The sequence below is a fragment of the Sus scrofa genome, chromosome 13 (assembly GCF_054392235.1).
Source record: "Sus scrofa isolate SSC_HxYL_T2T_F1_AM1 chromosome 13, Sscrofa_HxYL_maternal_Yorkshire_Landrace_v2.0, whole genome shotgun sequence".
NCBI lineage: Eukaryota > Metazoa > Chordata > Mammalia > Artiodactyla > Suidae > Sus > Sus scrofa.
In genome coordinates this window covers 138,747,700-138,774,605 of record NC_139395.1, presented here as the reverse complement: position 1 = coordinate 138,774,605, position 26,906 = coordinate 138,747,700, and the positions used below count along the sequence as shown (strand labels likewise).

The window sequence follows — 26,906 nt, the reverse complement described above, 5'->3', positions numbered from 1 at the left end:
CTGATTAAGGATTAGTCATCTCCAGCTGAAAGGGGATTATGAAAAGGAAAGAAAGAGTGGGCCAAAAAAAACTCAGGAAGAAAGATGCAGTAAAAGCAGTCCAGAAGTCATTAAAACATTATTAGTTTTATTTTCTTCAAAAACTATCGGCTGCCTGGGCTAGACCCCCACACTGCTCCTGCCCCTTACCCCTGTGGCCTTGGGGGAATGAGTCTCCCAGGGAATGTCTCCTAGCAACAAGTCAGAACAGTTAGGGAGCACCTCCCATGCTTTATAAACACCTGCTTGGTGCTTTGCGTTTGCCACATGAGCTTCACAACTTTGCTGAGTAGAAAATAATATTCCCATTTTGTTGAAGAAGAAATGAAGGGTCAAAGAATGTAAATATCTTGTCCAGCCAGGAAGTGGCAGAGACAGGCATGAACCCTAGCCTCTCCGATTCCAAACACCATATTCTGGTACAGCTGAAAATGAAACAGACAGAAACCAGTGCCATATGCAGCAGCCATAAACCTCCAGCAAGGGCTCAGGGAAAGTGGCAGGGAAGACATCTTCAAAGAGAAGAGGAACACTGGCATTCAAGCTATCTTCTTGGCAGGGAGAGTGGGGCTGTGTCAAATTAGAGGGTATCACATGCCTATAGGCTTTTACCAAAGGCTTTGGAAAGGGGCTGGTACTGGTAGAGGAAAGCGGGGGAAGGGGGAGGGGAAGAGGAGGCAGAAGAGAATGGCTTCAATCTTGTATCAACCTTGCTTCTTTTTTTTTTTTAATGATTTTTATTTTTTCCATCATAGCTGGTTACAGTGTTCTGTCAGTTTTCTACTGTACAGCAAGGTGACCCAGTCACGCATAGATGCTCCATTATCTCACATTATCATGCTCCATCATAAGTGAGTAGATATAGTTCCCAGTGCTATACAGCAGGATCTCATTGCTTATCCGTTCCAAATGCAATAGTTTGCATCTATTAATCCCAAATTCCCAGTCCATCCCACTCCCTCCCCCTCCCCCTTGGCAACCACAAGTCTGTTCTCCAAGTGCATGAGTTTCTTTTCTGTGGAAAGGTTCATTTGCGCCATATATTAGATTCCAGTGAGATCATATGGTATTTGTCTTTCTCTTTCTGACTTACTTCACTTAGTATGAGAGTCTCTAGTTCCATCCATGTTGCAGAAAATGGCATTATAAAAATATGAAATGCTTCATGAATTTGCGTGTCATCCTTGTGCAGGGGCCATGCTAATCTTCTCTGTATTGTTCCAATTTTAGTATATGTGCTGCTGAAGAGAGTACTCAGCCTTGCTTCTTCTTTGTATCAAGAGTACCTACTCATAGGATTCTTCTGAGAACGCAAGGAGATAATATATGTACAACGTTTATCAGAGTATAAAGCCCAAAGCCTCCCTGATGAGAGGTTTTCCTCTTCTTCCAGATCAACAAATAACCTGCTGGTTCTTTGTGCTACACAGATCTGATCTGGTAGTGTAGACGGAACCAAAGAATCCAGATTACTGCTCCCTGGTGTCTTGGTAAGCAGCGACAGTAGCCTGGGAGTTTGGTTTCTTTCTTGTTCTCATAGCAGCTGAGAAAGGGGCAGCCAGTAACCTGCAGGGAACCCCGCCTCAGATAGGCCTGCCTGTGAAGTCCTTGGCAATGACAAACCTGATATACACAAAGAGAGGGTCTGTCTTATCTTTTCTGTGTCCCTTGGCCTGGAGCCAACCTCCACCTGAGGGCCCATCTTTAACCTGGGCTCCTGGGAGCCATTTCTACCTGATCAACTTGATCCCAACTTGATCTCTTCCTTTTCTCTACCCCGACCCCCAGGGCCACCATTTTGGTGGCTAGGACAGAAGCAACCAAAGTAATCCCCCTTTATATTATCTAATATGAAGTTATCGTGGCTATTTTTCTGAGTAACCAGATAAATGACCTTCATTAGGAAGAGAGCCCTTTGATTATTGACAGGCCATCAGCAACATTCAGTCAACAAACTTCTGATGTGTATGGGAGTGAGGGCCGTCTACAGACCAAGACCTATTCTAGGTGATTTTACATGTCTCATTTAATACCTATAACAGTCTGTGAATCAGGTAATAACCCATATTAGGAGTAAAGAGGCTCAGGAATGTTAAAAAAAAAAATTGCTCAAAGTAATACAACCCATAAAGGGCAGTCAGAATTTGATCACAAGGCTCCTTGAGTCCATCCTAGAGTCTTTGCATTAGGCTGCCCTCTCTTATTAGGAGTAGCCCAAAGTGGCCCACATTGAACCTGAAGTGGGAGGTGCCCAAGGAAAAATTACACTTGTCTCCCAGCTTTACCAGTTTTACTCTGTGCAGGAGATGGTTTGAGTGCACTGTCTTTGCCCCATTTCTGGGGAAGCCTAGAGAATGAAAGGTTCAAGGTGTCCTGGGAGGATCTGACTTTTTAGGGGTCAATTCTGGTCTCCCTGATTTTCTGAGACTATAGATTCAAGACCAGGAGGTTCCTGTGACAAATCCCATTGTAACTCCTCAAGAACTCCCCTGACCACTGGGACCCCAGGGGCCGGACAGACTCCATCAGACAGCAGTTCCAGGCACTAACACCCCAGGCCCCCAAGTGCACCCTTTTCACACCCTGGTGAGGGAGAACCCCAGCAGCCCAGGCGGTATAACAGGAGCACACGACATCACACCATGCAATATGCAAAAGCATGTGAGGACAGGGTGGCAGGGGAGCCAAGCACAGCCTTCGGAGTCAGACAGTCAGGGGTGGATGCCCCCTCTGTACTTACTCACTTTGCGAACTTAGGCAACTTGCCGATCCTCCCCAAGTCTTCCCTTATTTGTAGCAATAGCACCTACTTCATAGGGCACTTTAGAGAATCGAAAGCGACAGTATATATGAAATGTTGAGCAGAATGCAAAGCCAAAGAACCACAGGCATAGAATGTATTTACTTCTGACTAAAATGTGTCTGAGTTAAAAGAGGAGAAATAAAAGCTCTTCGATTTTGAACACATAGTCTCTTGTGGGTCAGAGGTAGCTTCTTTGTGGAGCCAGTAAATGTATGTAAACTCTGTGAGGCACAGAGCCTGCCTGTCTTATTTATCACTTATCTCCTGGGCTCACACAGCACCTGGCCTGTAGTGTGGCTCAATAGATGATCTCTAGATGGGTGAGTGGGTGGGTAGATGGATGGATGGGCCCCAAAACAAAAGTACTGTCTTTCAATTACAAAGAGGATGGTCTGGAGAATTGATCTCCTAAGCTCCTGTCTCATTGAATGGTACCCGCTGTCTATCGTACAATCTAAGATAAAAACTTGATTGTCACTTTGACTACTCCTTCTCACGTACACCTTCCCAGAAACCAGCCCTGTCAATTCCACCTCCTAAATTTTAGCTGGTGAATCCAGTCTCCTCTCCTGAGCCCTACTGTCACTACCTTTTTCCAGGTTCTTCCCAATCCTCTCCTGGATTTCCACACCCCCTACAAACTGTTCTCCAGGCTCCAGTCTGTACCCTCCCAATCCACTCTCCAGACTTGGGACAGAGTGTTCTTTTAAAAGTACAAGTCTGGGAGTTCCCATTGTTGTGGCACACCAGAAAGGAATCTGACTAGCATCCATGTGGACACAGGTTCGATCCCAGGCCTCGCTCAGCGGGTTAAGGATCCGGTGTTGCCGTGAGCTGTGGTGTAGGTCGAAGACGCAGCTCAGATGTGGCCTTGCTGTGGCTCTGGCATAGGCCAGCAGCTTTAGCTCTGGGAACCTCCATGTGCTGCAGGTCCAGCCCTAAAAAGACAAAAAAAAAAAAAAAAAAACAAGGAAAAAAAAAAAAAAAAAAGGACAGAAGGTGTAGGTCACAGATACGGCTCAGATCCCACATTGCTGTGGCTGTGGTGTAGGCCAGCAGCTGTAGCTCTGATTCAGCCCCCTAGCCTGGGAAATGCCATATGCAGCTAGTGCAGCTCTAAAAATACATAAGTAAAATAAAATAGAAAGCACAAATCTGTTGGGGTCACTACTATCACCCCATACTACTAAGGATGGTCCATGACACCCTATAGACTTTGAGATAAAGCTCAGACACCCCGGCCTTTAAATCCTGCTCTTGTCCGCCTTTCCAGCCTTACCTGGCCAGTCTACCACCGCCGCCCCCCTAAGTTCCAGGCCCCCTTCAGCAGGCCTGTGCTCTCTCTTGCCCTGTGCCATTGCTTGGGCTTCTTCCTCTGCTCAGAATGTTCTGCCTCCGCCTCCCTCTCCCCTTCCACATCCTTCTGAACTCAACCCCAACATTGCCCCCCAGGATGTTTTCTCTAATTGTCCCTAAGACCCGCTAAGAACTGGATGTCCCTCCTCCTAGGGACTCCCAGTGCTTAGCTCACAACACCATGGTCTGCTTCTTTGGCTGCCTTCCTGGGGCCTGGCTCATGAAGTCCTGTGCTTCCTTTTACTTTGTATACCACCATCTAGTCCTGGCACAGTGACTAGTTCTTGAATCAATAAATACTTTGCCTCACACCAAATGTGCACTTTCTCAGAAGCATATTTGCAGTCAATATCACATCTTTGGACAATCGTGTGACCAGTCAGAATAATTAACTGAGGATTAGGGTGTAGTCTATGACGCTGGAAAAATCTACTAGATTAGACATGTCAGGAACCTATATTTTTAACCAAAAGTCAAGACGATCTGACAAATGTGGTCACATATTTTTCTGTCCCAGAAAGATTTGAGTATATAATATTGGTGGCTACCCAACCTGATCTGTCATTTTTGCCTTCCTCTGTTATCCAAATATGCCAACTTAAGACACTGAAATAGTAGCTAAGGAGGTAGCTAACATTCTTGGTAAGCTTATTAGGCAGCAAGCATTATGTGAAGTGCTTTGCAGTCGTTTCATTTAATCTTCTCAACCAACCTTTGCAGCAGATCTTGTTATTATCTCCATTTTATAGATGAGAAAACTGAGGCCTAAAAACTTGCCTGAGGTCACACAGCCAGCCATGGACATCTAACCAGGAATGGAAGACCAATCTGTTTGATCCTTTCAGTCATCCTACGATATTGACTAACCATGACCTCTTAACCTTATTAGATCATCAGAAGAACCACTTCTGGGCAAAAAATAGCTTGTGGCTTCCGGAAATTTTTATTAAAACTCTAAATCTCCTGGCAATAACTTTCAAAAGTCATGATTCAGACCAGCAGTGATATTTGAAAATGGAATCCTAATGTGGGTCTCCTGGCTATAGAGATGCTCCCGCAGCTGGAGAGGAACGCTCAGCCTTGATATTTATGGCCATCTGTGTTTTTCCTGTTACTAGGTCTTTTGCCATCATAATCTATTGAAAGGCATTGACCCTCATACTACCTTCCTTGAGGAATCCTCTCTTTCAGGGCTAATCGGTCTGTCTTCTTCCTTGGTTGTTTCACCAGGATCTAGAGTAATGCTTCTCAAAGTCTTGATGGCTCCCCACCTGCATAATGATCACCTGGGCACTCATAAAAATGCATATTCCTGGGCCCCGTCCCATAGCTGTCACTACCGTCTCTACAGATGGGAGCTCAGGAACCAGCATTTTGATCACATGTCCCCAAGAATTTCTTATAAATACTAATGTTTCAGAACGACAAATGTAGCCTCCAGATCCCTACAACTCCTAGTGTGATCACTGGACCAGCATTAGCAGCTTGTTAGAAAATATCGGACTCTTACGCCCCAATCCTGAACTACTGAATTTGCATTTTAATGAAATCCCCAGGGGATGTGTAGTCGCATTACTGTGCATGCAGAGAACTAGCAGTCTAGAGCAGTGTTTCCTGTGCACATCATGGCACAAACATAGAAAACAGAATCATTTGTTCGGCATACAGATGAGAACACCTGCTGTGGCATCGGGGCTCTGCCTGCCCCAGACCCCAGCTTGGCCACCCTGAAGGCCAAGGAGATTGGTATCTCAGGCATGACTATGCTCAGCACACTGGCTGAGAAGCACTGGTCTACTTAAAGCACACCCAGTCCTGCTAGCTTTCTTCATGAGCAAAACTCCATAAATCTTATTTATTTGCATTTCCTTCATCATGTCCCATCTCTTTTCCTACATAGCAAGAGTCAGAAAGGCTACTTCCCCACTAGATCTCAGACAGAGATCTGCATGCAATGGAAGAGCACAGTCTCATCTTCAAGTTCCAGGTGGACTCTTTGAGATGTGGAGAGAGAAAAGTTGTGTCTGTTATTCTGAAGAGTCATCTGCTGTGGCCTAAGGAATATTAGGAAGAAATAAGAGCCTTCTTCCCTTTGAAGAATGTTCCTTTCCTCTTAGTCTGTAAATCTGAGGATGGAGGATGAGCGACACACAGGAGGCATCCCCTCTCCTGAAGAATGTGCCAAGAAGAATGCGATTGTGTTTAATCCTCCCTCAGCAAAATCTGCCAGCTTATAAACTGGACAGGTGTCCCTTCTCTTAGCCAGACCCTGATCACGGGATGACAGTTGGGATGGAAGGAATGGAATACCTTCAGAAACACTTCCTGGGGAGACCATCTGATCAAAATGACCAAGTGTCAGGACACACCATCTGACTTTGCAGAGCTCCCAGCTGCATGGGGACCCCAATAGGTTTTTTTTCCCTCCTGATAAGGAAAATGCTGAAAATTTTTAAAGCTCAAAATGGTGAGCTCTTACTGTGAAGCAAATAGGACAAAGCCTACCCCTAAATGAAGGATTGTCATAGCCTAAGCAAACAGTTGAGCAAAAGGTGTGGGTGGGGAAGAACCACTGCTACCAAACAACTCACTTTTTTTCTTCCATCCACTTTGCCTGCAGATCTGTGTCTAATTCTCTCCACTCTGTTTCTTCCAATTAGAGCACAAAGTGGCACACACTTTAGCTGGTTTAATGTGAGGCTGTGGGTCCTCTGTCCTGAGACGATACCTCTTTTCCAGTCTCAAAGGGCTGTCTCACCTTCCCTTTGTACCCCAACTATTGAAACCCCTCTGCATTAGTGGTAGAAAGGACAGTGACCAGAGCATGCAGCCACTTGCCACCTCTGGTTGACTTTCATGACACTCTTGTGTTAATGCCGATCCAGAAGCAAGCAGGCTTTCCTTCTGCTCTAACTGGGAAGCTCAGAGACGAGCTGCCAGTTCACCCAGAGTAGCCACAATGCCTAAGAAATGGAAGGGTTTTTCTCTTAGTTCATAGCAAGGACAGTTGGTCAAAAAAAAATTCCATCCCTGATCATCCGATTAACAAGTGCTGAAAACGTAAGACTGCTGACTGCCGCGGGCTGGGGCATCCCAGCCCCAATAGCATAGTTGTTTTTCACAACCCTTTCAAACACAGAACACTGAGCCATTTTTCTGCTTCATGGTCCAGGATGAAGAACAAGCTGTGGTACTTTGAATTTGGCACCTCGGAGACCTTTGCAGCCACCTGCAAGAAACTCCATGACCACATAGAGTTGGAGGTGAGTTTCCAAAGCTTGCTGGACTTTGGTTCGGCTCCTGGACTGTCACATGCCCTTGAGACATGTCCCTTAGGCTCCTTAAGAGGTGATCCCCAGTGTAGTCCATTGAACCTTCATCACTCCCAGGAGGCTCCAATCACCAGGCCTGCCTTTCTCGGCCTGTCCAGGGAGTCCTTGGGGCTCTGAGGCCCAGAGGCCCAGCAGCCTCAGGGTCTCCCTGCCCTCAGACCTCTCCCTACCTCAGCCTTGCAATTTCCCCTTGGCAAAGAAGTGAAGGCTTAGTTGCTGCCCATGCAGAGTCAGGAGCTGCCTGGGGGCAGAGGCAATGTCCCAAACCTAGTAAAAGTCTGGGAGCTGATGGCCACAGGGCTACAGGGGTGAGGGGTCTGGGGTGAGGCCAGAGACATCCCCCAGCTCCCCTGACCTCAGCTTTCAAGGAGCGGACAGATAGGCCCCTAGGGTTGGTTTCCTGGGTGTGCAGCCTGCACAGCCACTTGGAAGAGCCCTCGGTTTAATGTTCCTCTGTCACCAGCTTGATTCTTGATGATTTTCTTAGCAAAGGGCCCTGCATCTGCATTTGCAACCAGGCCCCTCAAATTATGTGGCTGATCCTTTTAGTGGCCTCATGTTTTACTAACTCTCCCAGCACGGGTAGCAGCCTGCCTCAGTCAGCCTGCCTGCCGGCTCCCTTCCCAAGTTAATAAGCTGCCCACTTCCCACCCCTCACCCTGCTTCTACTGGGTGGCTCTTGTGAGATCCTCTCGCTACTACAAGAAGGTCTCTTTGGTCTCTGGCCGCCTGGCCAAACTTCTTTGCACACTTGCTCCGTCTCTGCTCTGCAGGACCTCAGGCACATTGGTTTCCTTGCCCAGAGCTCTCATCTACCAACCACCACCCCCTCCCGTGGGATTCAAGCCTTAGTCTTGTTTCCACTTGAGAAAAACAACTGAAAGGCAATCAGAAACTTTGGCCAGGGTGGGCTCCTCCTGGCCCTCCGGCTTTGTCCCTCAGCCTGCAGCAGCGGTCAAGGGGGGCCCAGGCACCCCTTGGAGGAGGAGCTTTTGGCCTGAAGCAGTGTGGGAAAGCCCCGCCACTCCCTGCAAAGGGAGCCTGCGCTCACAGGGAGTTTTCACAAACAAAACACAAAGCCAGAGATTCTGTGCTTCTCTTTGACTCATCTGCCTGCCTCTCCCCAGCGGTTGCTGGGTTACCAACCCCAGGGTGGGAGGAGCCGACCCAGCTTATCCCCTGAACTTTTAGCCAGCTCAGGCAGTGGGCAGAGGCCCCGGAGCTGGGGTACATGTCCCCAGTGGTACCACCTGCACCTGGGAAAGGCTGAGGAGCTGCAGGCCTCTGTGGATGTGTAAACCCCACCACCTGGAGCTGCAGCAAAGAGGAGGGCTGGGCTGGGGACTGAGCGTGGCTGGAGCTATGTGTGCATTTTTCCTGTTGGCATGATCATCTGGTGGGGTGTCTTTAAATACACCCCAAGTGAGGGACAGCCCTGCCCTAACCACTGCCAGCTGCAGGCACACAGCGACTGCTTGTTCTCCCTGCAGCTGGCCTTGAAACTGTGCCCAGAATAGAGCAGCTCAGCTCCCCTGCCTCCGCGGGCCCGCCCTCCCCGCTCCCAGCCGGCGGTGCCATGCTCCCTTCTGAGTCCAGTACACAGCCGCTCTTCCTCCACCCCAGCGGGGCTGGTGGCCTCTGGAGGAGTGGGGGTGTTCACACTCTGGGTCATTGGGGGCTTTAGAGAGCACTTCTTGTTTCTCATTTCTCCCTGTAAAGCGGTCTTTTTAGGATTTATTCATGAAGCTAAGGATGGGAGGACTCCTATGACGGCCAGCTCCAGGCAGCATGCAGGATTAGGGCAGGCATCATTTTTCCATCCAGAAAGCAGTGAGTGGATGGTCCTGGGTCTTGTGATCCAGAGGAAGCCAGAGAGACAGAAGGGGGAGGCAGGTGAGTGACAGGGGTAAGGAGGCTACAGGCACCCCAGCCTGATGTGAGAGATGTGAGAGCATCAGGGGCTCAGGAAGAGCAGCTGGGTTAAGTGACCTTTGACATGTGGCTGCTGCATCCAACACCAGCACACTCATCAGTTCAAGGTCAGCGATCCCGAGGATAACCCCCCACAGGTATATATACTACATGTCACTGTTTTCAAAGCCCTACCACAGCCTTTATTCCAGAGTCACACAACAACCAGTGGGCTAAGTAGGCCAGGTATTCTTATCCCCGCATCAGGGAAAGCAAGCAGAGGCACAGAGGTTTAGAAAGATAAACAGAAGGGAGAGAAAAGTAACAAGGCGAGAGGAAAAAGTCACAGGCTCTGACTGCCAACTGTCATGAGTCCTCATTTGCTGCAGTAACCCAGGGAGGCAGGTATTATCACCTTTGAACTGATACATTAAGTAATGTGACCAAAATTCTATTGCTGGAAACTTTTAACAAAGAGAAGAGATTCTAGGTCTCCTGGCAAGAGTTTAGCTTAGAATAAATAGCAATTTACCTGACAAGTGCTTGAAACTGAGTGAATTCTTCAGCACGGAGGTACTGTTTCTTCCTCTTTTACTGAACATGGGACCATTTGGTTCCCCTCTCAGCTGAGGCCTTTAGGCAGGCCTGCTGAGAAATGCTTTAAAAGAACAGAAGGCATAGTCCTACTGCTCATCTAAAGAAGGAAGGGGTTCAGGCTGGACAGTAGGAGAGGCAGAGGAAGAAAACTGCCTTAGAGTTTACCAAAAGTTTTCCCAGGCAGCATGTCATTTTATTTTGATCCACAGAACATGCAGGGCAAATATGAATGTCCTCACCTTATGGGTGAGGACACCGAGGCTGAGAGGCTCAGCAAGTTGAGAAAGAGCACAAAGGGAAGGGGTTCAGGGAAATGGATTTCATTTCTTCCTCTGTGTGTGTGTGTGTGTGTGTGTGTGTATCCTTGGTAAAAACTTAGATGGCGAAACCTAAAGCTAAAATGAGATTCTGCAGGAAAGATCTCCACTGAAAGCCTCTCACAAGGAATAGAGCCTGTTTCTCAGAGGCTTGTGGCTCATTGAGGACAAGGAGACTTGGTCTCTTCTCTGAAACTGAGCTTACAGCCCAACTGACAGAACACACAGGAGCTGGTTGAAATAATATTTAACTAGTGCTAAGGAAGCTAGATCCCAGGACCCTGAGGAGCCAGCTGAGCAATCACTCTGGACTCTGTGCTGGGGGGTCAGAGACTAAGGCAGGGGAGAAGGTGACGCCAGATCTATTGCTCACCTGCAGGCACTTAGCCAGGGCTGGTTCAGTAGAAGGGGCTTGGTCTGGACAGGTGTTAGCCTTCATCAGCTGAACTATGTTGTCTGGGCCTCAGTATTCTCATCAATTTAATGGGAAGACGGGGGTTAGCCTACTTCTTAAGACTATTATTCTGATAAAAATTTTCAGGTTTTTTTTTTCTTTTTAAAAATAACTGACAATGATGCTAAGTGCCTCACAGAATATACAAACCAGCCCCAACTGGCTGGTGTCAGATCACCTTTCCAGAGAAGGGGATAGAAGCTGAGAGACCACAAGAAGCTCACCTAGGGCCACAGCCTCTGAGTGGTCAGGTCAGGCTTCACATCCAGATTTGCCCTAAACCCGGGAGTTTCAGGGCAGTACTGGCACTTCATCCCAGAGCAGCGGTTCTCTCAGGTATGAGGTATATCTGATCTGCTCTTAGTCTCATACTTTTATTTATTTTAACATTTCAGATAACATTAAAAGTTGGCATGAGACTTTTACATTTATAAAAAAAAAAAAAAAAAAAAAGAGGGAGAGAGCATAAAAAATATTGCAGGAATTCCCATTGTGGCTCAGAGGCAACAAACTCAACTATTATCCATGAGGATGCGGGTTTGATCCCTGGCCTCACTCAGTGGGTTAAGGATCCAGCGTTGCCATGACCTGTGGTGTAGGTCACAGACAAGGCTTGGAATTCGAGTTTCTGTGGCTATGGCATAGGCCGGCAGCTGCAGCTCCAACTCCAACTCAACCCCTAGCCTGGGAACCTCCATATGCCGCAGGTGCAGCCCTAAAAAGAAAAAAAAAATTGCAAATGCATGCTCTACATGCTTCCTCCACTGGCACACAAAGGAAGCTACATGAGAGCACACATGCCCTTCCTGGGAAATGGCTCACCAACTTCGGTGTCACCCATGTGGCTGTCACCAGTCCTGGTCGAAAAAATGTCTCTGACCTCCCTTCCCTTCCAAAGCCATCCTTGATGTTTATTCTGATTTTACCTGAATAAATGGAGGGGGAAGGGAAAGGGAGGGACACCGTGAGTCACCTCCCCCACTTCAGGCCAAGAATAGGTTTTGAGCTATAGTTACGGTTAATGGTTAGGCGGAGCAAACCAGGCACGCTTCGACTGGAGCACTTCTTTTACATGCTGTGGAGATTTTTCATTTTACTGGTTAAAAATAAGAACTTCCCAAATTCTTTAATGTTATATTTACTTTAAAACAATGTTCACAAGGGCAGGCTAGCCCGTTCCACTAATATGAGCCTCTGCATGGGGAAAAGTGAGTCCAAATGTGCAACCTGCTCCCCAAAAATCTATCATCCAGTGTATTTTGGGAATCTCTACACATCATTTTCCCCCTTTTGAGTATTTTTTTTTTAATACAACAAAGCTTTGAGAACAGTCTGTCAAATATTCCCAGATCCCCCTCCCTTAGAATTGGTGTTTGTCGATATTTTGTTTCATTCCCTTCAGGTATCTTTTTAACCAAAGAAATAAAATATTGCAGGAGGAACTGAGTTGTTCCCCACAACCCTTTTGAGCTCTGCAGCTGGCCCTTTGCGCTCACCTTTAGTTCTTTTTTTTTTTTTTTTTTTTTTTTTGTCTTTTGTCTTTGTTGTTGTTGTTATTGTTGCTATTTCTTGGGCCGCTCCCGCGGCATATGGAGGTTCCCAGGCTAGGGGTTGAATCAAAGCTGTAGCCACCGGCCTACGCCAGAGCCACAGCAACGCGGGATCCGAGCCGCGTCTGCGACCTACACCACAGCTCACGGCAACGCCGGATCGTTAACCCACTGAGCAAGGGCAGGGACCGAACCCGCAACCTCATGGTTCCTAGTCGGATTCGTTAACCTCTGCGCCACGACGGGAACTCCTCACCTTTAGTTCTTGAGCTCTCTCCATGGTGATGTTGCTGGAGCGAGTTCATTACTTTTATCTGCTCTGTCCTGCAGGGGCTCCATGCGTACTGCCCCTGCCCCACCACAATGAGAGGAGGAGTTGAAATGGGAGTGCTCAGACCCATGCAGGAAATTCTCTAGATCTAGGACGTGAAGAACCTGTTGGGTCATTCGGCCTGCAAGTGCATTTTCAGTTTAGTGTTAACCGCCATACTGCCCTGCGAGGTGGTTTACCGCTCATGTTCCCACCCTCCAAGTACACAAGTGGTAGAACATTTTAAACCATAGAGGCAAAAAGGAAAGGTAACCCACAATCTCAGTAGTCAGGGGTTGGTACTTTTATAATGTTGGCCTTGTTTCAATCCTGTAATGATATCAGCCCTTGTATCTTTGCAAGCAGTCCTCTGGAGGACCTCTGTGATTTTTGATTTACGAAATCTTTACCCATTTTGAAATACAGCTCCATCCTGTCTATCCCTCTCGCTCTTTCAGCCATGCACTGACTACAAGTTTCTTTCCCTGATTCTTCAAATCTTTCAGCCTCCTAAGAAGAAATTGTTTCTGTCAATTTTCTCTTTAAAAAGTCCCATTATGTGCTTATAGTTTCTGACACATAACTTTTTATCTCTCTTAAATGACCCTCTTTTTTACTTCCTACAAATGCACACCCTGTATTTCACTTCAAGCCTCCATTCATCCAATGCTTTTATTTTCTTGTTCTTTTCAGTTTCCTTTGTTCTTTGTGAATTGCTTTGATTTTCTTTGTCTTCAGACTCCTGGCTACATATACTTTGTGTCTCCCAAGGACTTTGGCATAACTTTTAGGGATGAATCCTCAGGCCTGCATTTTCACAATGCGGGGGGCAGGGCGTGGTGTGAATACAGCACCTCGGCCAGGGAGGTCTCAGAAGACCTAGGCTGGGGTCACATGACTCAGCATGTTGAACTGGAAGGCACCTCCACAACAGGCTCCTGGGAGATCTCTAGGCTAACCGCTGCCCCAGTTAACTTCACTCTTCTACCCTCAAGGTCCCTTAGCGAAAGAATAACTTTCCCCAAGCTCTGTTTAGCAAAAAAAGTGCATATTTTAATAATAATGACCTGTGAGGCCCTGTCAGAGGGAAATATATTATTTCTCTTAGACTTTTTAGAATATTGAAGAGAATCGATGATCTTCATCTCCACACTTAGGAGATTCAGGGACCTTTGGGAAGAGAACCATTCTAGTCCCTTTCTGCTTCAACACCTGGGGTATAAAACACACAGAGAATATTACACACAAATATGTTTCATGGGCTACAGTGGATACATCTTTGCTTATGTGAGTGAGGTCACAAACATGCTGATCCTAGTCTTCTATCGAGAAGGAATTGAGAATGTAGAAGAATTGACTCTTTCAGGAAGAGCATATACTCTAACAAAGGACGGGGTAAATACTGTGTACACATGCACCTTATATCTCAAGTCCTTTTGGATCCACAGATTAATAACACCAACACCAGCAGCCACTTAGCACTCACCATGCAACACCTACACCCCCTACACTCTCTTGCTTAATTCTCATAATCCTCATAACAACTCTGCATGGTGTGTATTATTTACACAAGGAAACTGGGCCTCCTAAAGATAAGCACCCCCCAAATCAGATGAGTTCCAAGCCCATGTGCCCCCACCATGCCACAGCCCTCCCTGTAGGATCTGGCCTCAGCCCGACACTTCTGCTTTCCCCCTAATGCATGTGTCACCTGAGTTGGTGGTAGGGCTCCCACTCCGGACTAAGCATATATCTATTAGGCAGTCAGCTCTCTGAAGCAAGGGCTCTATCTTATTCATCCTGTATCCCCAGGCCTAGCACAGGACCTGAAATGAAGCAATTGCTCTATAGTTATTGATTGTACAATATGAACTAAAGGGTGACAAATCCTACGATTTAGTGTGAACACCAACAGACATCACTACTTGGCCACTCTCAAGTGATACCTTTTTGTTAGAAGCCACCAAAGAAAAAGGGACCCACCTTGCTCCATCTGGAACACAAAGCGGGAGATAGCTGAGCTTGCAGCCTGGCACTCAGGGCTTCTCCTAACTGTGCGGGCAGCGGGAAGACCTCCCACGCCCATCTCTGAGCTGTTGCCGGGACCTTTGAAAGTAGCTAAGGGTCTGGGACAACTGTGAACCCAGGACAGGAAATGCCAGAGTTCTCCCACCTCTTTCCCACCAAGGAGAGTGAAGACAGTGAGTGGGCAGAGCTCATATGGCAGCAGGGGTGCAGGGCTGCAGTGGGGTCAGAGGAAGTGATTCTGAAAGGCAGAAGAAGGGGTATCCATCCTGAGCCCTCTGAAACCTACCTGTCCCTGAGCCCCGCGGGTCCCTGTGGCCATCAGCCCCACTCTGTCACAGGCAGGTTTGACCCTTCAGAAAGGCCCATCCACCCCCAGGTTGGCCTGAGCGCCCCCAGATAGACAGCAAAACCCCTTAATCTACATCCAGAGCAAGAATGCCTCAACACACCAGGTTTGTTTTAACTTGGGGCGGGTGGAGCGGCGGATAGGAAATGGCTTTGCCCTCTGTCCAACTCTGAGGCAACCCACCACCCTGAGCTCTGAGAAACAGCGGTTTTGTTTTGGAAACTGGCACCCAGGGCAGGCTTGCTCCTGGAAATGAATTTGGTTCCCCCTCAGCTGCAATGTTCTACTTCCAGCCGCCCTGCCAACACCCCCTTCCAGCTGCCCCTCTCAAAGGCACCATTGTGCCCGCCTGGCACAGCAACAGAGGAGGGCTGAAGAGGAAGAAAACATTTTCTGCCCATGGGGTGTTCTTAAGCAGGTTGTGCGTACATGGCTTCAGTGCTACATTCCTGGAGCCCACACAAACCTACCAAGACTCCATCATCCCTGTCACAGATGGCAGTCACTTTCCAGTCTGACTGGCCCACTACCGCTCACTGTCGGAGAATACGGAGCAGGCAGCTAGATGGACAAGGCTGGGGCAGGGGGTCCACAGTGACACCTCCTCAGGACAGCACTTCAGCTGCCCCAGCAAGGCTGAACTGAGACTCGGAATCTCCAAACTGGAAGGGGATTTAGTCCTAACGAAAATGATTCATTCTGGCACATTCTGATAAGTGTACATCCAGTCTTTTCCTGAATACTCCAAGGATAGGAAGCTCACTACTTTTCCAGAAGCCTGTTCCTTTGCTGGACAGCTCTGACTTTCAGAAAGTTCTTCCCAGTGTTCCCATCGTGGCTCAGTGGTTAACGAATCCGACTAGGAACCATGAGGTTGCAGGTTCAATCCCTGGCCTCGCTCAGAGGGTTAAGGATCTGGCATTGCTGTGAGCTGAGCTGTGGTGTAGGTCACAGACGCCGCTCGGATCTGGCGTTGCTATGGCTCTGGTGTAGGCCAGTGGATATAGCTCCGATTAGGCCCCTAGCCTGGGAACCTCCATATGCTGCGAGAGCAGCCCTAGAAAAGGCAAAAAAAAAAAAGACAGTTCTTTACGATGTTGGACAAGGATATATGTCCCATTCATCGCCATATCCTTTGCTTATCAGCCCTTAGTGCAATACTTAGAACAAAATAGATGCACAATAAGTGTCTGTGGGATGCATGACTGAATTCAAATCCTTTGGGCCTATTCTCCTTGCTGGGGGGCACACAGAACATGCCTTCCTGCTCCTCCACGTGACTGCCCTTCATAGGGCCGAAGATCTATCTTCCATGTCATCTCCTATTGGTCTTCACTGAGCTGAACATCCCTAGTTCCATATATGACCTGATATACAGACCTGTGACCATCCTGGCCACTCTTCTCTTGATGGACTCCATTTTTTCCAATTCCTCCTTAAAGTGAAGAATCAAATTCCTTGTATCTGGAATACTCCAAAAGTAGTCTCTTAGGTAGAAGAGGACAAAATTCGCAGGCCTCAGCAACAGCCTCTATAAGCTGGACTGCCTTCTTGATCTCATCATTTGCATCTTATGCAGGAAACCTCTAAGTTTATGAAGCCCACCACAATCTGGATAAATTTGGAAAAGAAGGGCCTTTCTTGGTTTCACTGTGTCACTGTCTCCTCATCTGCAAAAAAAAAAAAAAAAAAAAAGAGGATATAAATACCAACCTGGCAGAGTTGGAAGGATTAGACAAGAAAGTATATGAAGTGCCTGGTTAATAATAGCTGCTCAATAAGTGATATATATTAATATTATCACATAACATGTGTGTATTAGTAGCTACCTGCCTACAATAGACCTTTATCCCCAAATGATATAAAACAGCCTCTCTCAATGCAGGAGAAACCACGGTTCTATAGGATTTAGCTACATGCCAGGCCAGTTTTCTTTTTAAATACAGATAATACTGAGCTGTCTTTCTAAAGCTATCACCACTTATCAACATCACTCAATTTCTTCCCTTTTCTTTCCTCAGGATACACATCTGATTATTGACACTAAAAACATTCTCTCTAGTTCTTCTCTAGGGAAAATAGACAGCATTGTTTGCCCTGACTGCTTTTCTTTCACTCCCAGTAAATTTCTCTGTTCTGGCCACAGGCCCTGCAGATATGCAGATTTCTGCTGCCTTCTCCATGGTGTGCTAGAGCCAGCTTGCTTGCTGGCACATCTCCTCCCATCTCTGCTTTTGGTGATGTCACACTGCTAGCTTGAAACTGGCCATGGTGGGAGTATTTACACCATGGAACACCACAACCAGGGCTGCTTTTTTTTTTTTTTTTTTTTTTTTTTCCTGGAGATCCTGCTGTTTGGCATTTACCAAACTGCCTCTAGCATTGACCTGCAAGAGGTCTCTTGAGGACAGGGACTGTGTCCCATTTCCACTCCATCCCTAGGGTCTAGCACAGAGTAAGTAGGTTCCCATCATTCCTGATGGATGAGTAAAAGCTTTTGTCTCCTGTCTCTTAATGTCTCTCTCATACACATCATGCCCCACATGCCCTATTCTTGTTGCCAGCGGTTCAGATATAGATTTCTTTAGCTGTGATCAGAGGACCACTTCTTACAGACTTGGATTAACCTTCCACAGTTTCTCCCTAATCTAGACATTCAGTCCACTTTATTCAGTCAATATATTCATCCTAGGAGGTTGTGGGAACTCAGCTGGAAGGAAAGAAACCTCATCTGGTTTCTTTAAAGAACACCTTGATTTTCATTCGGGGATCCCTCCACACATTCCTTCAATTATAGTCCACTATAGTTCTAGTGAGCTTCTGAAATAGGTCAGACATGTCAAACTATGGAGAACACAGAGCCATGTAATACATGGGCCCTCCCCTCTGGGAGCTTAAAACCTCCTGGGGACAGGCAAATGTGCATGACGCATGGCAGAATATACATTCCATGTACGACAGATAAACAAAGCAATGAATATTCAGAGAAGGGGACAATTTCTAGCTAGAACACTGGGAAAAGCCTCATAGAGGAGTTAGCTTTTGATTGGAAGGGAAAAATTTTTTTAGGCATAAACGAGCTGACTGACTCTGGGCTGTGAACAGCAGAAACAGAAGCAAGTAGATCCAGCTCCATGGCCAGTATAGACACCAATTCGGCTACCATGAGTAGCCTTTGCCAGGGCTCAGCTAACGCTCTTTCTCAGCTTCTCTTTCTAAACCAAAGAGGACCTTGGACCAGTGCCCAGGCTTCCCCATAGTCTAACTTCCAGCCTGCCAAGCCAACTCATAGGGAGAATACCCTCCCCACCTACCAAAGCAGAAGAGCTCCCACTGTAAATGGGCACCACCATCCCATCCTTACTTGGGCTCTACAGGTCCTGGGGCTGTTGATGTCCTGGGGCTTTGGCTTCTCCGAATACCTATCAGTATCCTATTCCCTCAAAAAAAAAAAAAAAAAAAAAAAAGGGTGGGTGGGGGCAAGGGGAACCTTGGTCAGGTCTTTATGCCAGCTACCCTTCTGCCCTTAAGTATCTATCTGAGACTCTGATATGGAGCCCAAGCTTCAGGGGAGGCCACTTTCTCCTCCTCTACCCCACTCTCAGCCATCAGATCTCCCACTGATGTCATCAGCCCTCCCTCTTCCTCTCCAAATATGATTTCCCCTAAGCATTGCCCAGCATTTCCTTACTTCCCTCTTCAGAAGACACCAGCCCACACACATACCATTTCTCACTTAATAAGGAAGGAAAGGACTCCAATATCTTCCCCAAACCAATGCCCACTACTGTCTTGGGCTCCTTCCCTTCCATTCCATCTGTATCCCATCCCGGGCATTCCCAACTTCCTCTTCCCTTGTGTTCTTCCCACAGGTATTCAGTGAGTATCTTCTCGGCTTCAAACATCCATAAAAAAAAAAACTTCCTCAATCATATTCTTCTTTTAGATCCCATTTTCTCTCTCCAGTCCCATTTGCCACCAAACCTCTGCCTATGCTAACTCTATTCCTTCACTACCACCCCTGCTCACCCTAGTTAAGCCCTAGCTTTTACAAGAGGCAGGTGTGTCATCTAGGAAGGTCACTTACCAACTCTAGGAGAGTACCAAATCTAATGTTCCATCTGGCTTTCACCATTCTAAGAGTGTGTGCTTTGGCCCTTATTCAGCTGCCAAAATTCCTCTTTACAAGATCACTCATGACCTCTGGGTTGCCAGTCTAAATGACCAAAGGTCTAATTTCCCAATCTGCAGACTCTGATTAGCTATGTGACGGTGGACCATTCCTTTCACCTCTATAACTTCCATTTTTCTCACCTATAAATGAGGTAATTGGACTGAATGATCTTTTGAAGACGCTTCAGTTCCTTGATTCCATGAGAACACAGATGCAGAGACAAGAGATAGAGACTTTGGAGAAGGAAAGGAAGGATTCATGGAAAAAATGGCATTGGTAGAGATTTGGAAGAAAAGCACAGTAAGGGCGCTAGGGTGTCCTCAAGTGTATCCTATGCTAAGGGACTGTAATAGTGGGTCCAGACGAGGATCATCATCCACTGATGGAGAACTCTATAATAAAAAATTCAGGCTGGCTATACCAGAACCTACTAACCAACCTGAACATCACCAACAAAAGAGACAAGCAAACTGTGCTTCCTGATGAGATGCAATAGGAGACACACTGATAAAGTATTCTTGCCAAAAAAAAGTCAATCTGATAAAGGCTCCAGATCTAAAAGTACCAATTCAGAGAAAATACAGGAGAGAGGTTGGGAATATGTTTAAAAGACAGCTCAGAAATACAATCAGCAAAATCCAGAATTTGGAAGATGCTACACAGCCTTACTTCTCAAAGTGTGGTCCATCACACACACAGCATCAGTATCATCACAGAGCATGTAGAAATGCAGAGTCTCAGGCCATCTCTGCCCTCCTGAATCAAAATCTGCATTTTAATCATCCCGAAGTGATTTGCATGCATGTTAAAGTTTGAGAAGCTCTGCTCTACAGGAAATGACCCATTTCTGTCAATAAATATTAAAAGACAAGGAAAGAACAAAACAGGGAATTTATAGATCAGAAGAAACCTAAAAGACATATAAACCAATTTCAATCTGCAGATCTTTCAGACAAACCAATATTTTTTAAAATGAGACTGTCATGGAAATGTGAATAATTACTAGATGTTTATTGATATTAAAGAATTAGTTACTTTCTAAGAGTGATAAGAGAATTGGTGTAATTCTTTTTTTGTTTTGGCCACACCCACATCTTTTAGAATTTCCTGGACCAGGGATCAAACCCCACACCACAGCAGCAACCCACCAAGCCACAGCAGTGACACATCAAATCCTTAACCCACTAAGCCACCAGAGAATCCTAGGGTAAATTTTTTTTAAGTCCTATTATTTAAAAATACATACAGAAGTATTTATAGATGACATGATAGAATATCAAAGATTTGCTATATAATAGTTCAGTATGGTGGTGGTGAAATGAACTGAGTTTGAATTCAAACAAGATTAGCTGTGAGTTGGCTAACTGCTGTCGCTGAGGTTTGGATGACATGGAATTTATTCTATTTCCCCATATATTTGAAAATACCCATAATAAAAAGGTTTTTTAAAAGAAAGTCCAAGAAGGCGGCGTCAAAGATGCAGAAGACCATCAAGATCATGCAGGGAACCCAAGAAAATTTTAAGCTGAAAGGGAACAAAATGCCCCCAGAGCCGCTGCAGCCTGGGTTACCCTGTATAATCTGGCCTGGAAGAGGTCTTGCCAGAGAGCAGACACAGCCCGGTGGAGAGAGTATGGAAACAAAACCATCTGCGTTCCAAACTGGAGAAAATCAACGTAATCCGTGGCACCGTGAATCGAGGTTAGAAGACGGGAGAATTTCCTAGTTGCTAAAAACTGAAACAGGTCATCAAATAAATTATGGGATCTCCTTCTCTGAGGACCTTCAGAAATAGGATCGACAGGGCTGAAATAGAGGCGGCCTCACTCAGCTCCGCCGCCTTTTTCAGGTCACTGAGGCCAGCAGGCACGGGCGGGGCGGTGGGGGGGGGGGGGAGGAAAGCGGGCGGGGGCGGTGGAGTTGAAAAGCCCGAAGCCCCGGTCGAGCAGGGAAGCACCAGTGCCCTCTCTCATATCCTGGGCTCTCAGTCCCTCTCTTAGGAGCCCGGGGAACTGCCCAGAATTATGGGGATGTTAGGGATCCAAGAGATGGGGGAGCAGTTGAGGGTGGGGGTGGTGAATAGAATTCTCAGTGCGTTTCATTTGCACACTGATGCGCTTTGCTGTCCTAACCTAGTGTCTGGTTACCTACGCACCCGGCCCTCCACCAAACAAACAAACTAGAACTATGAATATTGTCTTCATAAAGGGGGACCGAGGTTGAACGTTGCTGACAGCTGCGGGCCGGAGCGGCGGGGCCTGGGAGCTGGCGGGCGCGGGCGGCTTTCGGCCTGGGCTCCAGCAGATTCCTGAACCACTTCCAAGCGGGCAGGCGCAGGGCTGCCCTGGATGGATACACCCCACCCTACCCCTACCCCGCGACAGCAGCACCGGTGCCTCGGACCCGGGCAGTCCGCGTCCGGCACCTCGCCGCTGGCACCCACTGCGAGCACGACTTCGGGCATGTGCGCGCTTGCAGCGGGGAGCTGGGGACAAGAGCTCTCTGTTTCGATCCATAAATACCTGGGTTCCTCTGCAGCCCAGCCTGGGCTCGGAGGTGAGGTTGCCAGCCCCGTCTAAGGCTAAGGGTGGCTAATGGTGCTCCCAGGGACCGATGCCCTCCTGTGCTCTCCCCAAGAGCCCCCCGGGTTGGAGCAGGGGAGGGGGTCCCATGACGTCATGGAACTGTTGGAGAATTTAGCTCAGGAACCCGCTGGGAGCGATCCTGGGGCCGGTGTTCCATTTAAACCAACAGTGTACTTCTCTCGGCTCCACTTTCCCAAATCCAGCAGGGCAGTTTTATACTTTTCCCAAGCCCCAAGCAGCTCTGGGGTTCTGGAAAAAAAAAAAAAAAAATCTGTGAGTGGTGTCTAGGCCAAGAATCAGGGAGAGTAGGCATGCAGGTATGGTCTGGCAAGGCTCTCACTAGCATGAGTTGGACCAAGAGGCCATTAACATGCCTCCAGCAAGGTCCCTGGGTGGTGGGAGAAGGATTCCAGAGTGAAATATCCCTCATGGCACAGGTAACATTGTTATTAACTGTGATAACAATGCAGACAGTTTTGGAATGCTATTGCCTTCCAGACACCATTCAAGCCCTTGAAGCAGATGTTATTTCCCCCATTTTACAGATGACAAATTAAAGCTCAAAGAGGTTAAGGAACCAACACAGGATCACACAACTGGCAAGTGACAGAGCCAAGATTTAAAGGCATATCTCTTTGTCTCCAAGCCCAGGCATGCTCCTTCCAAAGCAGGGCATTGCCTCTCTGTTTTCAAATAGGTGCATTCCAAAGGTGGGGGCATCTGCATCCTGCAGTTCTCAGGCTTCCCCCCCCCCCCACTTGCCCCAGGCCACCTATGACTCAAAGAGATAGTGGAGGAAGGAGACATTCTGTCTTAAAGCAGAGTAAGGACTGCTTGCTCTTCCAGAGAGGTTAACAGCTTACCAAGTTAATAGCTTAATACTCCTAGCTTGTTATGACTGGAGATGGAGGGGACAGGGTACACTTACAAGGACAGTAGGGAAGAAAGGTGACTTTGTAGAATACCATGTGCCAAGAACTGTGCTGTGCTAGTGGTTTCCTTTCTTTCTTTCTTTCTTTCTTCCTTTTCTCTTTCAAAACAAAGGTAGCAAAGAGGCAAGATATAATACTGATACCAACATTGACTTGCCAGGCACTGCTCTCTGTCTACAAGACAGAGTAGTGGTGAGAGATTTCAATTATTCAAACAACAGCTGGAAGTTGAATTTTGCAGTAAGTCTAGCATCAGCAAAAGTCCCAATTTGCCGCACTGACTCGTCTCTGGAGTAGAATCTGGCATCTGACTGCCTGCCTGGGTTTGCAACCTAGCTCTGACATCTTGTAAAGTGGAAACTGGCCTTGAGCCAGCACGTAACTGCTGTGAGACCCTGTCACTTGGGGGTAGCGTCCCAAGAAAAAATGTCGGGGAAGGACCAGCACAATGCACACAGCAGCTCTCATCAAGTAGCTGCTAATATTATCATCATTACCTCTAAAAGGAGGGGGCGCTTTGGCCAACAATGAATAAATTGAGGTCATGCAGAAGTAACTACAATCAAGAGGGAAAGCGACTGTGTTATCTACGAGGTGATAAAGGCCCAAGAATTCAGTGCTGGCCACAGGTTGGAGCAAAGCTAATTTCAGAGATTTTGGAGAAAAGTCTGACCTAGTGGGATTCTAGCCTAAATCCCTAAACAAGAATATATGTATAAAGGACAAAAGGATGGGAGGCATTCCAAAATAAATTTCTAAAGGTTCATTAATTCTAGCAAGAAGAAAACAGAAAAGAGCTTAAAAAAAAAAAAAAAAAAAAAAAAAGAGTCACCATGACAGCAACAAGGAGCTCAGGGTTGAGCCCATGCTTTTGGAGGATTATACTCACAGACAGGGTGTGAGCATGCAACCTGGTGTGAATGCTCAAAAGCAACTCAGAATCCATGAGCCTGGCTTTGGGCCAGCTGAAGGCCAAGCAGAATGTTAGACAATGTTTGAAGCAAAAATGAACATAGAGAGCAGAGCTCGTTAGGACTTTGTCACTCTGAAAGAGTTTTTATCTTTTCTCGAGAGAGAGTAGCCTTAACAAAAAATGGAAGAACAGATGATAAAGGTGAGTATCAGACCCCAAGGTTGATCACTAGAGAACTAACTGAAGGAATTCCCATCCTGGCGCAGCAGAAATAAATCTGACTAGGAACCGTGAGGTTGCAGGTTCAATCCCTGGCCTTGCTCAGTTAGCTAAGGATCTGGCGTTGCCGTGAGCCATGGTGTAGGTTGCAGACACAGCTGGGATCTGGTGTTGCTGTGGCTCTGGTGTAGGCTGGCAGCTGCAGCTCCTATTAGACCCCTACCCTGGGACCCTCCATATGCTGTAGGTGCAGCCCTAAAAAGACAAAAAAAAAACAAAAAAAACTGGCCTTAGAAAACATACACATTTGAATCTAGGTTGCTGAACAAACCTAGAGATGTCCTTTCCAGAGCCCCTTTCACAATTTCTAGAAAGCAGAGTGGGTTCCATCCAATGAGAGGCAGAGGAAAAATGTCCTAGTTTTTAAAAAATCAGAAAAGGATACATTCTAGAAACCACAGACTGAAACACTTCATCCTAGTCCTAGCAAGATTCTGGAGTAAATCATTAACCAAGTATTTGCCCCTTACAGAATTAGTGACTTAATACAAGTTCTCATTATGTATATATTTATATTTATATGTATATAATGGAATATGTACTTTTTCATATTCTTTCCATTTAGGTCTTTACAAAATATTGAATATGGTCCCCCATGCTATATAGTAGGATCTTACTGTTTATTTATTTTATATATAGTAGTTTATATCTGCTAATGCCAAACTCCTAATTTAATCCCCCCCCTTTCCCTTTTGGTAACCCTAAGTTTGTTTTCTATGTCTGTAAGTCTGTCTCTTTTTGTAAATCAGTTCATTTGTGTCATATTTTAGATTCCATTTGTAAGTGATATTGTAAGCTATTTGTCTCTGACTTACTTCACTTAGTAAGATAATCTCTAGGTCCATTCATGTTGCTACAAATGGCATTATTTCATTATTTTTTATGAGTGAGTAGCATTCCACTGTGTGTATGTAGCACATCTTTATCCATTCATTTGTTGATTGACATTTAGGTTGCTTCTGTGTCTTGGCTATTGTAAATAGTGCTGCTATGAACACTAGGGGGTATGCATCTTTTCAAATTATCATTTTGACAGGATATATTCCCAGGAGTGGGACTGCTGAATAATATGGTAACTCTATTTTTAGTTTTTTTTTAAGGAACCTTCAAATTGTTTTCCATAGTGGCTGCATCAGTGTACATTCTCAGCAACAGTGTAGGAGGGTTCCCTTTTCTCTACACTTACTCCAGCATCTATTATTTGTAGACTTTTTTTTTTTTTTTTTTTTGGCCACACTCATGGCATGCAAAAGTTCCTGGGTCAGAGATCGAACTCATTGTCACAGTAGCAGCCTGAGAGCCACAGCAGTGATAATGCCAGATCCTCAACCACTAGGCCACCAGGGAACTCCCATTTGTATACTTTTTTACTGATGGCCATTCTGACCATTGTGTTGTGCTACCTCATTGTAGTTTTGATTTGCATTTCTCTGATAATTAGAGATTTTAGAAATGCTATTTGATCCCTCACAGTGTCTTATGTTTTAGCGGAAAGAGCACAGACTTAAGGTCTGCTGACCTGGAAATTAGTCTAGCTCCACCCTTAATAAGTTGAGTGATCACAGGTAAGGTCTTTAACTTGGCTGGCTCACTGATGAAAGATACGGCATGTTCTCTTAGATTCCATGATTCCACACTGTAATGAAAAGGGGGCTGGGTGACAGTCTGGTACAGAGGATGCAACCCTGATAAGGCAGCCACACCCTGAGGACCGCTCAATGCACAATATCTGGTGAGTTAAACTGACGTAGGAGAGGGCTTGTTCCCTGTTTTTGACCTTTATATACATATATTAATGACTTAATCCCCAAACGATAGGAGGGCTATCTTACAATGAGCAAGATAAAGAGCTTGGGCTTTGTCATCAAATTCACCAACATTGAATCTCTGTTCTGTTGTTTATCAACTGTGCAACCTTGGATAACTTAGTTTACCTCTCCCGGGAGTGTTCACCTGTAAATGAAGTAGACTACCTCCAAACCTGAGGGACAAGGATCAGAACTAATATATATCTTGCTGCATTGGTAAGAAATATGCCAAAGTAGGCTGACTTTATAGATATGTGAGACAGGGAAATTCAAGTCTTCTGGCCTTTTGTACCTGGCAGGGATGCGGGTGGTAGAGATTGGATAAAGAAACTCTGCTACATCAGCAAGCATATATGCCAAAATTGCACTTAAGATAGAGATGCAGGAGACAGGAAAATTCTGAAAGCCTTCCAGATCTTCAAGTCTTGTGCTTCTGACAAGAACGATAAAATAAGAAGGGGTAAAATGAAACCTTTCTGTCATTTGTTGAGAATCTGCTGTGTTAGGTTCTGGACTCAGTGTCCCTCCAAATCTTCACAATAGTTAGGGAGGGGCAGAATTGATGATAGTGAGATTGGACTGGAGAACAGTTTTGCAGCTGTCTTCTAAACCGTCCCTAAGGCCCTTCTAGATTTATAGACGGTTCCTGGAGCCTTGTGCTGTCCTCCCCAGAGCTGACCAGGACCGGACCTCTCTCATCTCATGATAGTGGCCAAAGCGTTAGGTCTGAGCAGATTTGCCCAAGATTCAGCTTCCAACAGAGGCCAGCTGGTGGCTGAGGGCCTCTCACACTCTTCATGAGACACACATACACACACTTTGCACCTTAGATTGGGATACACTGACACTAACAGATAACCTTTTCTCTCTGCCCCCCAGTGTGACGGGGTTGGGGTGGACCTGAGCAGCATCTTCCTTGAAGGCATTGCTATTCTCAACATTCCCAGCATGTATGGTGGCACCAATCTCTGGGGAGAAACCAAGAAGAACCGAGCTGTGATCCGGGAAAGCAAGAAGGTTGTCACTGACCCCAAGGAACTGAAATTCTGCATCCAAGGTAAGCTGTGCATCCAAGGAAAACTGCTCAAGGTCAGTGCCTCACTGGGAGGGATGTTCATGTTGGTCTGTTAGCAGTCTGTGTTAGGGTCTACAGCAGGCTCTAGAGGTCCTAA

At 46.4% G+C, this 26,906-nt stretch overlaps 1 protein-coding gene and 1 non-coding gene across 35 annotated transcripts in view; one reads left to right on the top strand and one right to left on the bottom strand.

The window, feature by feature from the left end:
• The window catches only part of DGKG (diacylglycerol kinase gamma), a 222,045-nt gene that overhangs the window by 160,197 nt on the left and 34,942 nt on the right, over window positions 1-26,906 (top strand). For 25 of the 34 annotated variants that reach the window (XR_014822644.1, XR_014822635.1, XR_014822634.1 and 22 more), the window contains 2 exons: window positions 7,371-7,461; window positions 26,614-26,791. Coding sequence is in view for 21 of the 34 variants with exons in the window: in XM_084987519.1 (XP_084843645.1) it covers window positions 7,371-7,461; window positions 26,614-26,791 (269 nt within the window). In the remaining 13 variants the exon portion in view is untranslated. Of the gene's footprint in view, window positions 1-7,370; window positions 7,462-25,546; window positions 25,659-26,613; window positions 26,792-26,906 lie in introns of those variants that run through there. The other 9 variants (XR_014822643.1, XR_014822639.1, XR_014822645.1 and 6 more) reach the window with 2 other exon arrangements.
• On the bottom strand, window positions 1,187-1,293 carry LOC146397650 (U6 spliceosomal RNA). The gene has a single exon (XR_014825369.1). It is a non-coding gene; the product is annotated as a U6 spliceosomal RNA (small nuclear RNA).